The sequence below is a fragment of the Anomalospiza imberbis genome, chromosome 4, assembly GCF_031753505.1.
Source record: "Anomalospiza imberbis isolate Cuckoo-Finch-1a 21T00152 chromosome 4, ASM3175350v1, whole genome shotgun sequence".
Classification (NCBI taxonomy): Eukaryota; Metazoa; Chordata; class Aves; order Passeriformes; family Viduidae; genus Anomalospiza; species Anomalospiza imberbis.
The window spans coordinates 54,923,105-54,936,879 of record NC_089684.1 but is presented as its reverse complement, the minus strand read 5'-3'; the positions used below and the strand labels follow the sequence as shown (position 1 = coordinate 54,936,879).

Sequence of the window (13,775 nt, the reverse complement as noted above, 5' to 3'; positions counted from 1 at the left end):
ACAGGATCCTCTAGCTCTTTTTCCTTTCTTTTGCTTTTTTCTCTCTTTTTAAAAAGACCTGCTTACTTCACAAGTCATAGCTTTTTCTCTCAAGAACTTTCCACACTACAATAAGATTTCCAAAGGCAGACAGTTTACATTACATGAAATATGACAGTGGCCACAGTTCAAGAGCCCTTTAGCAAGGCTGCAAGTCAGTTTGGCTCCCAGCACAGCAGCTTGACACTTCCCCTAGGGTCCTAACTCCCACTCAGAAAAGGCTCAATGGTTTATGCAGATAAAAGCAAAATTGTGCTAACAATATTTTATGCAACCCCAGATCTTTTTTTCCCCCACTCTTTCAGCAGCAAAAGAGACAATAGGGAGGTAAACTGCTACAGGACAAAGTGTCCCCCAGTGGTCTGGTCCCACTGTCATCTACATTCGGGCTGGCATGTGGGGCACACAAGTGAGTGTCCTTCCCATGGAATCTAGTTTATTTGGGAAGGAGAAGACAGATTGATACATATCTGGATTTTTAATCTGCAGTGTAGTCATCTGGTACAACCAGAACTTCCACTGCACAGTCTTAGTTCCCTCTTAATTTAAGGTTCAAATTCAGTCTTTAAAATAATAATTAAATCAGTCTCTACTCTTGTCCTTTCTTGTATTTACAAATCCTGAGACAAAGGAAAATACAAAGCACAAAAAAAAAATGATCTGCAGAAAATCACTTCTCCCTATTATTTTAAACCATATTTATTTATGCCAAACTGCATGCAATTATACATATATATGTGTGTATATATATGCACATAAATATTTTATGCACATTTATATGTAAATGAACACATTATCCTATGGTTTACTATTATCCTGACTGATAGGATGATTAGAGCCAGATAGACTGCTGACAGACTATAGTCCTAGCTAAATGTAATAGGCCATTCTTTCTGAAATATCTGATTTTCTGTCCCAGCCTTTGTTCTCCTCATTCCCAAGAATGAGGTATAGTGAGAAGGATGGACCTAAGTCAGTGCTACCAGGTGCCTAACCTGATGAGAATATGTTTGTGCAAACAGATATGGGAGGTTCTTTGGTTTAATCAGGCCTTAAGAGAAAGGTTTGCACTGTAGAAATCTTTCACACATTATCTGGTTTTAATTAGGGGCTTTAATATCCATCAGCTTATGGGCTCAGTGAAAAGGCTGTTGCTAAGAAGGTACTAGATAGTGTTTTTACAAATCAAAATTGCTACTGAAAAAAATATAAATAGGTATTCTTAGGGATTTAATCATGGGCAATTTGGTTCTGTTCCCACTCCTACAAATACCAGTCCTGAGGATGAATCTGAGTGACCACAGATGGAACATAAGACCTGATTCCCAAATTTCCTATGGGAATGAAAGCTTTCCATAGCACAAGGCAAGCAATACATGGGGAATGGCAGGCTTCACAAGCAACCCTTCTACATTTTCCACAAATGTTACACAGGACAACCTAGGATCCTGACATCTTTTACCTGAAAGACACTGAGTTTTGTCATCTTCCATACTTTCCTGTGCCTTCCCAGCCTTCTCTAGCATATCAGTTCTCAAAGAAGAATGCAGAGCATGTTCCTTCCACTGACTCTGATCAAACCATTTCTGTTATAGACATTCATAAGATGTAATGGGCAACTTTACCTTTTTAACTTGCAGGATGAATTCTTTCTAGATAAGTGAGACTGCATGCACAGCTGAGTGCAGACAAAACACAGGGCAACTTACCATTAAAAAAATATTATGAATGTTATTTTCCTGAAAAATAAGAGAAGTAGTCTAATGCAGGAATTGCACTGACTAAAGAGAATTCTTTTAAAATATGCATGATCTGTCATTCTAGGTGTTCTTTGCATTTGAACATAAAAACTGGCATTATATTCCCTGTTTATGACTTCTTCTATGAGTGAAGAGAAAAACAGGTAAAGCACAACTGCAGGAGGATTATTAGTTTTCTTTAATTTCAGGAAAATGCTCATTCAGTGTTGGAAGAAAGTGATGGATTTCTTTTCATCTCTTACAGAAGAGTCTTACAGGACCATTCTTTCCAGTGGTTTTTGATTCTCAGATTCCAATTTCTCCCCCATAGTGGGTACAGACTACTCCACAGTGCATTTTTTAGTCTCAGATACACCACGAGTTTCCTTTTTATGTTTATGTCTCAGACAGCTTTTAGAAAGCACTATGCACTATTTCAGGTTAATGCTTCCATGTAATTTCATTTCTAAGTAGCACTTCTGTTGAAACTAGAGATAAAAGATAAAACTTTGCTGCTAAAAAGAGATATTTTGATTTCAGTATTAGGTAGTTCAAATCTAAAAAAAAGAACTGGGCAAATGTTGCCTGTATGTATTAATAAACACTCATTTGATACTAACTATTGATCCCAGAAAATCGTTTCCTGTGCTGTTTCAAACAATATCTTTGGGAGTGGAAGAGTCTGAATGGGGAGCAGGCTCAGTGAGCATCAGACAATAGGCAGCATGCTGTCATCCAGCCTCCTTCCAAGTATCCTCATCATCCAGTCCAGTACTGATAATGCCATTCGACTCATGCAGGTCCATGGATGGCAAACAGCAGACCACAGGTGGCTCAACACAGGCCAGTTCAGATGTGCTCTGCAAGCACATTGCTACTGATCCCTCTCAATTTAGAAAAAACCCAGCAAATGGTTTACAGAATAAGGGCCAAAATTAATTACCCTGTATAACTCATTGAGCAAGCTGAGACTCCCACAGGACCTCAGCTCAGCAGGACACCAATATAGGAACCGTCTGGTCTGACACTGCCTATTTTGGGTCAGGTTCCTATAAATGACCATGTTTAAATAATTTGAAACTCCTTGTCTGATGGTGCAATGTACCCTCTCATCTTCTTGTAAATCAACTAGTACATATTTATTTGGTATGATCTTACTATTTCTTCTCATTTCTCCATTCAGTAGTGGGAGAAATAGTTAGACAGAGGTTTAAAAGAGGAAACCTTTAGCTGACTCACCTTTTCCAGTGCTGCTGCATGCAGCTCTCCAAACTGATTGCTGCTAATTTATTTGCATTCCCCCACTGTAGTGTCCGAACTATGGCATTTTTAATTAAGAGAAATGAAAAGCAGCTGAAACAGCTGGCCAAATGGTAACTGTGGTATCTGCACATCTTTAAACAATGCTTTGTAGTAGGAAGAATGGATGTCTTAAAAAATTAAAACCACAAGGAGCTACAGGATTTAAACTGAAATCTGTGACTCGTGAAAGCAAAGCAATGAAATGCCAGCACAGAACCCATTTGCTGGATGAATTGCTTGAGTCCATATTGAATTACTGTGCTTCAATGCAGGTAATATCCTTGCAAGTGTCTGTTCTTCCATCTACATCTCTGTGTCTGCAGCCCCTGTTCAGGAAATTATTAGTTCCAGCAGGAGGAAGAATGGGGCCAAATAACCTAATTAGCTTAAAATGAAGCCTGAACACTTAAAATAAACCACACTTATCTGTTATAGAAAGGGACTGGACTGACAAAGGCTTAATTTCATGGAAAGTCACCATAGCCCCAAACACAAAGTAGATTGCTTCACTAGGGCAGCAAAGACTTATTATCATATTATCACAGAGTATTATTATTAATACCCTCATTATTAGCACACTTCATGCATTATAATCTGACCTCAGACTGAACTGGCAGGCCCTGTATTTTACTTTCAGCAAGATAAACCTCCAAAAAGTTCTCACAATGGCAAATGCTTAAAGCATTGTTTTATCAACGTAACAGTTACCATGCTCAATATTTACAAGTGGTTCTGCATATCAAAATATCTTAATACTTGACAAGGCAGCTGATGGCTGGATAGCAGGCATATCTGTCTTCAGAAGCTCTGGCCAGCCATCGGGAAGAAGAGAAAGACACATAAAAGCCAAAGCCCACATTTTGGAATCTTGCTGTTACCTCCTGCTTAGGTAGCACTCAACAACATCACTTCCAGGGACTACTTCCCTTGGCATCTGGGGTGTGCTTTCTAAAGCTATATTGGATAAAGAGCAATTCAGTTACTGCTGCACTGCTACCTTACTGAGCAACTGAAGCTGGGTTTCCACAATAAAGTGTGAGTGTGTGCATTAATATTTCATCAAAACCAGGCATTTTATTTCTGGCTTCCGAAAAACAAGTAGTAACATACTATGAACCAGCTGGGGTAATCAAGGGAGGCAGAGGAAAAGCACAGCAACTGTGACATGCTTTACTGGGTATGAATGCTCTTTTCTAATAAAAGTGATGAAAAATACAGAATAATGACAAAGATGTACATGTAATGGATGCTTTTCAAACATATTAACTCTGGTGAGATCACAATATAAATCAGTATTTTGTGGAATTTACAGCCACGCTCAGTTAAACTTCCCAGAGCCAACCAGCATTAGTGCACTCATGCACCTGGCACAGACACACTACTCCCTCCTCCTTTTCATAGCCAGGATGCACCCAAGGCTCCTGCAGCCCAGACCACAACTATTTCTGAGCCAGCCTGCGAGGAAGCGTTGTCCTGGTGGTGCCAGCACAGGTGGCCTGGCACTCCATACACTTCTCCCGGTGCAGGGGTCTGGCAGCACAGGGTGCAGCCTGCATCGTCCATCCTGTGAACTCAGATGTTTCTGTACCCACAGGGCCCACGCAGTCCCCTACAGACAGTGGCCGTGGATATGTCCAGTAAAGCTACTCAAGCTAAGATGCAATGTGTTACTTAAACGCAACAATTGAAGGATGAACTTTACAGATACTAGCTCCTACAGCAACACATCGAATGTCCTGCTGTAGGTGGGCCTATTAAAAATAAAAAAGGATGTGTTTTTTAAAAATTTCCCAATAGTAAAGAAACACAGCAAAATTACCCTCTAATTTTTGTAAAATTAATTTCTAGGAAGTCCATGACACTATATTTCCTGAAATTCCAAAGGAAACAGTCACACAAGGGAGATGTTCTTTCACTTGCCACTGCACACTGAAGAAATAGGTTATACATAAAAGCAAAAGTGATTTAATAGATTTGTTTCACAGTTTCAGTTAAAAAAAAATCCAATCACCAACAAAAGGTGAAAAGAAAATGGGGAGGCGGCCTGGCTAATGAAAAATCCATGTGTTTCAGTGATCTCAAATATTCTATGAAGTCTTCATCATGAAAAATACCACAGTTCTTTTCCATATAAATTTTCCAGTCATCTCAATCTACTTGCTAGGCTGTGCTAACTAGTAAAATATCTCTGATTTAAGAAAAAAAAAAAAATAGTAGTTTTGTATCAATAGGAAAAAATCACATTGCTAAGGTGTTTACCTTGTTATATTTCTGCAGGTTTTATTCTTTCCCATGCAGCTGATTTCTCCCCACAGGATATCGACCTTTATTACTTGCTGACAACATGTCTGGCAAATAGCTTTCTGCTGTGGTAGCTGAGGTTGAGCCATCTGTTTTTTCTCTAGAGAGCCATGCCTTATTCATAATGGCATTTTTGTGTTTCATTCCCTGGGCAATAGCACCTGCATGCTGATTTCCTATTTGACCCCAAAATACATCATCGTGTTTCGACAGCCGATCCCTCCCCTTCGTGGCCCAGAACACGGCACGCTCCGGGGGCACCGCAGCATCCTTCATCCCTGACAGCACAGGCCAAGGGGCTTCCTCATGGACCATGGGCAGGCTGGGACCAGCCCATGGGTTTGAGCTGGAGGGGACAACTGAAGGTATCTGAGGAGGAAAGAAGAACAGAAACCATAACCTTGGATGTCCCAGTGTGTTGCTGTATGTTTTTATGGAAACAGGACGCTCTATGCATTGTGGCTGATTTCAGCTGGAGCCTCCCATATAAATGTACAAGAGGCCCATGTCCTGCTTTCATTGGGATTTAATTAAAGCTCATATGATTTATATAAAAAATAATCAAAGAGCTATTTCCATTCTGCTTTTCATAATAGTTTTCTTTTATGGCCATATTTCATTGATCTTTTTTATATGTGAGTGTGAGAGAGTAAAGGACTAGGAAACTTGATTTGAACTGTTACATATATCCCCTGGACTAAGTAACATGTTATCAGAATTCTGAGTCACCATTTAATAATGGTAATAATAAATTACTTAACTAAAAGGAAATCTCAGTATCTTCTATGTTCTTTTCATTCATGCCAAAAGCAAAAACTATGCTTTTAGTTGTTTCATTGCATTTATTTTAATCCAAGATTATGAAGGAACTTCACTGAGTAACATTTTTAACTACTCCACCTAACTGGCTCTAGTAATTGCATATTTGGTTTTTGTTTCCATACAAGTATGAAGAGGTTATGTTGTCTCGGAGAGGCTGAAATCTCTTGCGTGTTTAGTTTAGCAGCAGACTGTCACAAATGCAATTGCAATTGATCAGCTCTGTTCTTAACAGGATTCCTGCAGTTAATGGAAATTACTATAAAGAGCTTCAGGGCATAGGAATAATTGGATCACTAAAAAAAAAAAAAAATTGAAGGGGAAAAGAGGTAGGACAAGATCAACATAATAACTTTTTTTAAAACATCCAACAATTTGCAAAGATTATCTTACCATAAAGTAAGATACACCATGATGAAATCAAAATATTTTAATTCTTTTTATTAGCCCCAAGCCCTTCTTAAACAATGGGAAAGAAAATGCATAATGTTAAACATTAAACAGCTATTATTGTCAGCTTGTTTTAACTAACAATCAACTGTGCATCTCTGGAAGGAATCATTCAAACATCTGTATCTTCTGCCAAGAATAAGAGATTTCACTGAACTAAAAACAGTGAGAAAACTTTTACTGACCTGGCAGTTTTTGTGATGCTTCTCTCTTAGCTCTCCATGCAAGGCTGCGATCCTCTCAGGGCTTGTTACTGCGACAGAAGAACCAGCACACACATTTGGGGTGAGGGGAGAACTGCGGGGGCCATCCGTCCCTGGCTGAGAGTCTGCAGATACTGACCCAGTCATCCCGGTCCCTTTGGCACCTGCCACACAATCCTCTGGCTGTCCACTAGCCTGTGAAATGTCTGAGGAGGAAGGCAGCATCTGCAAGAGAAAATAGCATTTGAACAAATTCAAGATAGATCAAGCTTTCAAATGCTGCTCATTTTGGATTAGTGGAAGCCATTTGGATGAGTTCACTAAAAGAAATATTCACAGAAATTAACTGTAAATAAACTACATTTAGCAAAATAAGGGAAAAAAGATAACATACCAATTATTTCAGATGTGGAGCATTCCTGCACCTCTCTAAATAAAGAATCCTGTATTCAACAAGTCATCCTCAAAATAAAACAAAAAAGATATCTAAGCTTTAACTGCAGCTGAAAATTTGCCTTGGGCTATTAAGAAAACCTAGATTAAAACTAGAAAAAAAAATCCTGATTTTAAAAATTATCTTAGTTCTCTTAAGAATCTAAACATTTCTAACAGGATTATTTACACACATTTTCTCACTCCACGCTGCACAATTAATTCAGGTTTGTCTACCTATAAATGCTCAAGAAAGTTAGGCTGAACAGACTCCAAAAGTATGTTAGTTCAACTGCAGGAACTCTTATCTGGAGCCTCCTATTCAAAACAAAAAAAATATTAATTCAGTTGATCTTATTTCATATCTGAATCAACTTTAACACCACAGCAAACTATCCTTTTAGAATATCTTCACTGAGCTGTAGACGAATTTAAGAGAGAAATGGCAGTTTAATTATGCACATTTTCATAACAGTTGCAAGCAGATCTCTCAGAAGACAAATGACTACTACAAGGCAGTAGCATTTTATCATTCAAAACCAAATTTATTATACTTACCATATCACAGTTGCATTTTTTCCTGAGATTGCAAGCCTTGCCATTTCAGCCTTTCAATTTTTGAAGAGGTATTAATTTCTAAAATTAACACACCTTGTTATGCATTAACATCTCATTGCCATTACTCTTCCTGCAAAAACTCCAGAAATGCAGATGCATATATATGCCAGGTCAGGAAGAATTACTTAAAAGAAAACACATTTTACTTAAAATAATATATTTGTTTTGCTCTTTGCATCTTTATTGAGTTTTAGCTACATCACTTGTGTCCATTAAAAAAAGAGAAAAATCAAAGGACTCTGAAATGCAATAGCAGTGTAAGATTGCTCTGAAATGACCCAACATAAAGATAAGCATTTATTGACAAGCTCCTGCATCTAAATATAGTTCTATTATGACATGAAGAAAAACGCATGGTGTTTTTGTTGTTGCCATTTCACCTCCTGTTCTTGGCTCCCCACCATGAGCAAGGCAACCAGTTCTGAAGAATTGTGGCCATTGGTCTCCTTAAAGTACCCAACACAAGCATGTGTGGCCAGCTGAGACACTGTCCAGCAGCAGCTTCTACCTGGATCCTTTATTTCAGGCTGAACAACAAGGCAGGCACATCCAGGAATGGAAGGACCACTCACAGTGGTCAGTTTGGGGCACAGAATTTAGCTTGCTGCTCTTCCCTAAAAGGTTTGCTTTCTCTATGCTGATTACAGAGGGGGCCTGTGATGCCATCTGGATATTGCATTTATTTAGGCAAGGTGGCATGAATACCCAAACATATCCTAGCACTGCAGGCATAGATCAGCTGGAAAGTGAAAGCTTTACATTTGGATGTTCCTCTCTAAACACAGGAGCCCAAGGCAGCTCCTGAAGTCCTTGGTTTCTAACCAAGGTTACAAGTGCAGTATCTCTCCCCATCACTCACAAAAAATGCCAGCTGGCTTAAAGCAATGAAAGGTCAGCCCTGAAATGTTTTGAGGCATGAAGATATCAAATCTAAAAATATTTGATGAGAATATCCTCACTACAGGAAGCACAGTTAGAGGCATTTGTGGTGATAGATGAGAGTGAGCAGGAGCAGAACAAGTTCTGGAGCTCAGTGACCCATGCAAAGGCAAATCACTGTCCTGCTCATAGGCAGAGGAGCTGGTAAAGCTGCTAGAAATAAACACACTACCAAATCAAAGCTCTGACACTGGCACAAGTCATTTCTAGAAAAATAACTTCCTTGCAGTGTCATTCCTTTCCTTCAACTCTTTACCCCACAAACCATTTTGCCTGTTGCAATTAGCAAATTTTTCTGCCAAAGTAGTGACACAGCACAAAGCAGGGTTAATGCAAACCCCAGTGAGTGAAGATGCTACTACCCTGACAAAGATTTCACAATATAGTCTGCACTATATTTGAAAGTTGATTCTCTCTAAAGACTCATCTCTGGTGTGTCATAAGACTAGCACTAAAGATTGCATTTCCTACAGCACTAAGGATATAACTAAGCAAAAATTCTGTGTTTTGTCTCAATTGCCCAGACATTAACTTGTTCTTTTTCAGGTTGGTTCATTTTTATCATTAATTTTTACTATATTAATTCTATTTTCCTATTCATTTTTTTGCTTTCCTCTCAATTTTCCACAAATTATCCCACTTAGGAAGAAATTAAAATATTGTGATATTTGACCAAACTGAGAAGAGTGTAAACTTGCATAATGTCAAGTTCTAGAAAGGATTGCCATTGAAACCAAAACCTAATAGCTTTCCCACAACATTACAAAAAATAAGACAGCGGTATCAGAGAGAAGACTAAAATGTTTTAATTTAACTGCGTATTTTTAATTGTACATTTTATGTTAATCTAAATTCTATCATTTATCAGAAAATAAAGGAATGTTAGTTTTTAAAACTTTTCTTTTTTTTTAGTCATGGCTATTCCTGTACTGGCGTGTGTGCTGTACAGAAATGCATGCTGTTGCCCATGAACTACAGCAAAAACCACTGCTGAAATATCTGTATTATGCAGTCAGGAAATAGATCTCAATCTTGTCAGCTAAACCCAATTTTACTTTCAAATTAATGGGCACTAACCTTGAGTAAGAACCTTCTCCTCAGCCAGCACAAATTCTTGAGATCCCCTCTACCCAAACAACCACTTACATAATTATTGAACAGCTTTATCAGTTATTTCATTGGAAAGGCCAGGCTGCCACTAACTTTTTAAAATCTGTATTTCATGTCTCTCAGTATTTTTAGTAATTTCTCTAAAGGTCAAAAATAACATATCTCTCAGCAATTGACTTCACCCTTCTTTAAAAAATTGCTAAGTAACTAACTCCACTCCTTCATTCACTTGCAATTCCAATCATTCAAGGCACATTTTTTGTAATGTCAGGTAAAAAAAAAAAAGCCTCTTCTTGCAAAGAAAACTTTGTCTGGAAAGATTCCTTGCTCTTTATCAGCTTTGTCCCAAAAAGACTGAAAGCCCAAAGTTAAATTCTTTCTCCCTTCTGAGGGTGGGACTCATCGAACCAAAGCGTATCTCCCCTGGCCCCCTTGACAACCACTGGAGTCCAACTTCTACAGCTCTTCCCACCTTATCACAGGATGGGTCAGGCTGGAAGGGACCACACTGGGTCATTTGGTCCACCCTCCCTGCTCAAGCAGGGCCATCCCAGAGCTCATGGCACAGGATTGTGTCCAGGTGGTTCTTGAAGATCTCCAATGAGGGAGACTCCACAACCTCTCCTGGCAGCCTGTCAGTGCCCAGTCATCTGCACTTACCTAAAGCAGGTACATAAAATGGGCAGGATAATTCCTTGGAAGTATGTTTTTGTCTGCTTTAACTATGAAAATAAATAGATAAACTACCACAGATGACTGTCAGAAGTAGACACATCATATAGGAAATGTATCTCACCCTCAGTGCCAGAAAAGCCTCTGACCTTAACAGGCACACACAAACCATTTTAGGGAAAGCATCAGATAATTTTATTTCAGGCCTATTATCTTCAACTATGATTCACTGGAAAGCAGTAAGTGATTTCTTGCAAAGTAATGAGTAGAAATACAAACCAATAAACAAACAAAAAGCATTGTTCTACCAAAACATATCTCAGAAGAAATCCCTTGACAGAAAGAAGAATTAAGCTATGCTGTTCTGAGCATTTAATCCCTGTTCTGTAAAACAATTCACTGTACTGGACATATTCCTTGCCTGGAGCTTTCCATCTGTAAGGTTTAAGATGACTGCATGAAAAGCATTAAAAAGCCCTACCATTTATCCCTACATTCCTTGCACAAATTCCCTTTCAGCCCCAAGAAATGAGGGCAAACAGCCACAATGGTTTCAGATCCTCTATGGAAAGAATACATAAAATATATCACCAGGTCAAAGTGCTCCAGCACAAGAGAAATTGGATGAGCAGCATTTTCCATTACAGACATCCAGACAGAGGCTGTTTGCTTAATCATTTGAAGGAAAGAATTAAACATACTCCTTTTTCTCCACACCTAGCCCAAAAGAGAGAGAAAAGGCCCAAAATACTGCACATCTGTACTGGCTGGGCTGAGTCCATATGAAAGGGGAGCTAAGCTCACTTGCTCCTCTGTGTGGTTCTCTGATCCATCAAAAGCAGCATGGACACTGCCTCATGCTCAAGCCTGCCAGTCTGGGTAAATCCTGGTTCTTAAACTGCAAGTAGACACCTAAACTCAGGAAAAAGATCGAGCCTCCTCTTTCACATGTCCTATTACTCATCTGGAACATCTTCTCTTGCTTCCCACTTTTACCATCCCAAGTAAAGCAGCTGTTGCACAGCTAAGTCCCAGTCCTTTTTTGTTTGATGTTTCCTGAACATGAATGTGCAAGATCAGCTGATGAATGCTGTCCTGTGTTCTTTTCACTGGGAAAGGCAAAAGAACAGTAACTGTTAATAATGTCCACAAATTAATTCTACAAAAGCAAGAAAAGAAAGATGAGGCCAAGGTCCTTCCAATTAAAAAAAAAAAAAAATCAGCATTCAAAAGGAGGTGATTAAAATGGGTCATGGCAAAAGGCCAAAGATGGACACACATTTTGTGTCTGACATTGGGCACGTGAATCCCAGCTATGGCACTGTGCCGAGTGCCACGTGTACCCGCTGGAGGCAGCCCTTGTCCCAGCAATGTGTCCTCTTCAGCCACACGCTTTTTATTTTCCAGACACAAAACAGGAAAAGGTTTTAAAATATTTCTATTGCCAAATTTATTATCGATCCACTCCAATGGGCTGCAATGGTTTCTCAAGTCTTTTAAAAAGAGAATATATCACAAAGTCTTAGAAATTAACTTCTTCATGCCTCCAAAACTTTCAAGTCCATATTAGACATAGATTGTCATTCTAATGACTGCCCAAAAGATGACTTTTTTCAAAGCTGAGAGGGAGCATTTGTTCAACGTCCTGCACAGAATTTTTCTTTCATCAAAGTGACATAGGTGGTGGATGAAAAAGAATTGAAATAAACCCCTTCTGTGCAATCATATATGTTTATTATGACAAAACCCCACTAAAATTAAATTAAATTATACTAAATTGCTCAATTAAACTAAATTACAAATTAAGAGCTTCATGGTGTACAGTTTTATCATGAGGAAAAGTAATTCAAAACTTAGTCCTCTTTACAGGGACTTTATTAATAGAAGGAAAGCTGGCTTTCTTTTATGAACATACTACTCTACCGTATATCTGACCTCACTGAAGAGTGCACTGCTAGAACAAAACTATGAGATACTACATGATTCAAGGAAATTTTATTTCTCACTCACAAACATTTGAATGTAATGCTGGGCTGTGAAAATAATCAAGAATGACAAGCCTCAAAATGTAGGCTGCTCTGCTGAACTGAACTGATGAAGTCTTGAGTTAGTCAGCAAAATAAAGCCACAGGGACAACAGGGATTTATCATGTCTGAGAGGAGAGCCTTGAATGCTGAAAGTGAAGTCTGAAGACAGCCTCCAAAGACAGTGGGTTTTGCATAACGCCATCTTTGTGGTTTAGTATTTTAATTGGGATGAAAATTAGGGAGAAAATTCTTCTGACAAACAGAAGGAAATGACCAACTATCCATTGTGTTCTGAATAAGCAAAGAACTGAAGTTTGCCTTGGTCTGTAAGCATGAGTAACTTGGTGGTGCCCATAAGTCCCCCACCAAAGCTGGGGCATCCCAGCACTGAGCTGAAGCAACTCTATCCCCTCTACATGTAATTCCATGAACAGATGAAAAAAAAATAGTTCTTAATAGAACTATGAACCAATATTTTCTCTGAGAACATGACTCAAAGTTTTTTACTGAACTATAAAATGCCAGGCACTTAATTGAATACAGAGTCCTCTTTCCCTTCAGAAGGCTCTGTATCAGTTCTTCATACATCACTGCAAATTTTGAGCTGAAATTTGTCAGTAAATGAAGGCACAGAGGTTTGCTGCCAATGTGTGACAGGCTTCCACTTGTTACTGGGTCCAGTAATGAATAAAGCTAATTGAAAATCTTTAATTTGAGAGGGAAAATAAAAGTTAAAAAAAAAAAAAGCTATCCACCAGGTTTTGTAGAGTAGAATACTAATGTTAGGAATGCTGTAGGAGTGAAAAACTGAGGGGAAGGAAGGAATGAGCTTTCAAAGGAATTTTATGTAAGTGGATGTTGGGCATAGCTCTGGAATCTTAGATGTGAAGTCCAGTGAGAATAAGAGTTGAAAGCAAAATATAAAACTTCCAAGATGAAAAGTTAGTTCATTTAAACATATGCCTACAGAATTCAGTACAAGATCTTTTAAACCAAAGGAATGTATCACATGAATATGAAACAGCCTCTCTCTTTTTTTTTTCCTTCTTTTTTTATAAATTGTAAACATTATTAAATTAGTAGTAGGGAAACTTGGACATTTTTCATTGAAGTGTCTTCCATT

General features: G+C 38.5%; 1 protein-coding gene across 1 annotated transcript in view; it reads right to left on the bottom strand.

Moving 5' to 3' along the window:
* C4H4orf50 (chromosome 4 C4orf50 homolog) overlaps positions 1–13,775 on the bottom strand; it is an 83,479-nt gene that overhangs the window by 42,936 nt on the left and 26,768 nt on the right. Inside the window, exons 13-14 of the mRNA XM_068188659.1 lie at positions 6,836–7,078; positions 5,340–5,750 (exon numbers count right to left, since the gene is read on the bottom strand). Coding sequence (XP_068044760.1) covers positions 5,361–5,750; positions 6,836–7,078 — 633 coding nt within the window. The 3' untranslated portion in view covers positions 5,340–5,360. The remainder of the gene's footprint in view (positions 1–5,339; positions 5,751–6,835; positions 7,079–13,775) is intronic.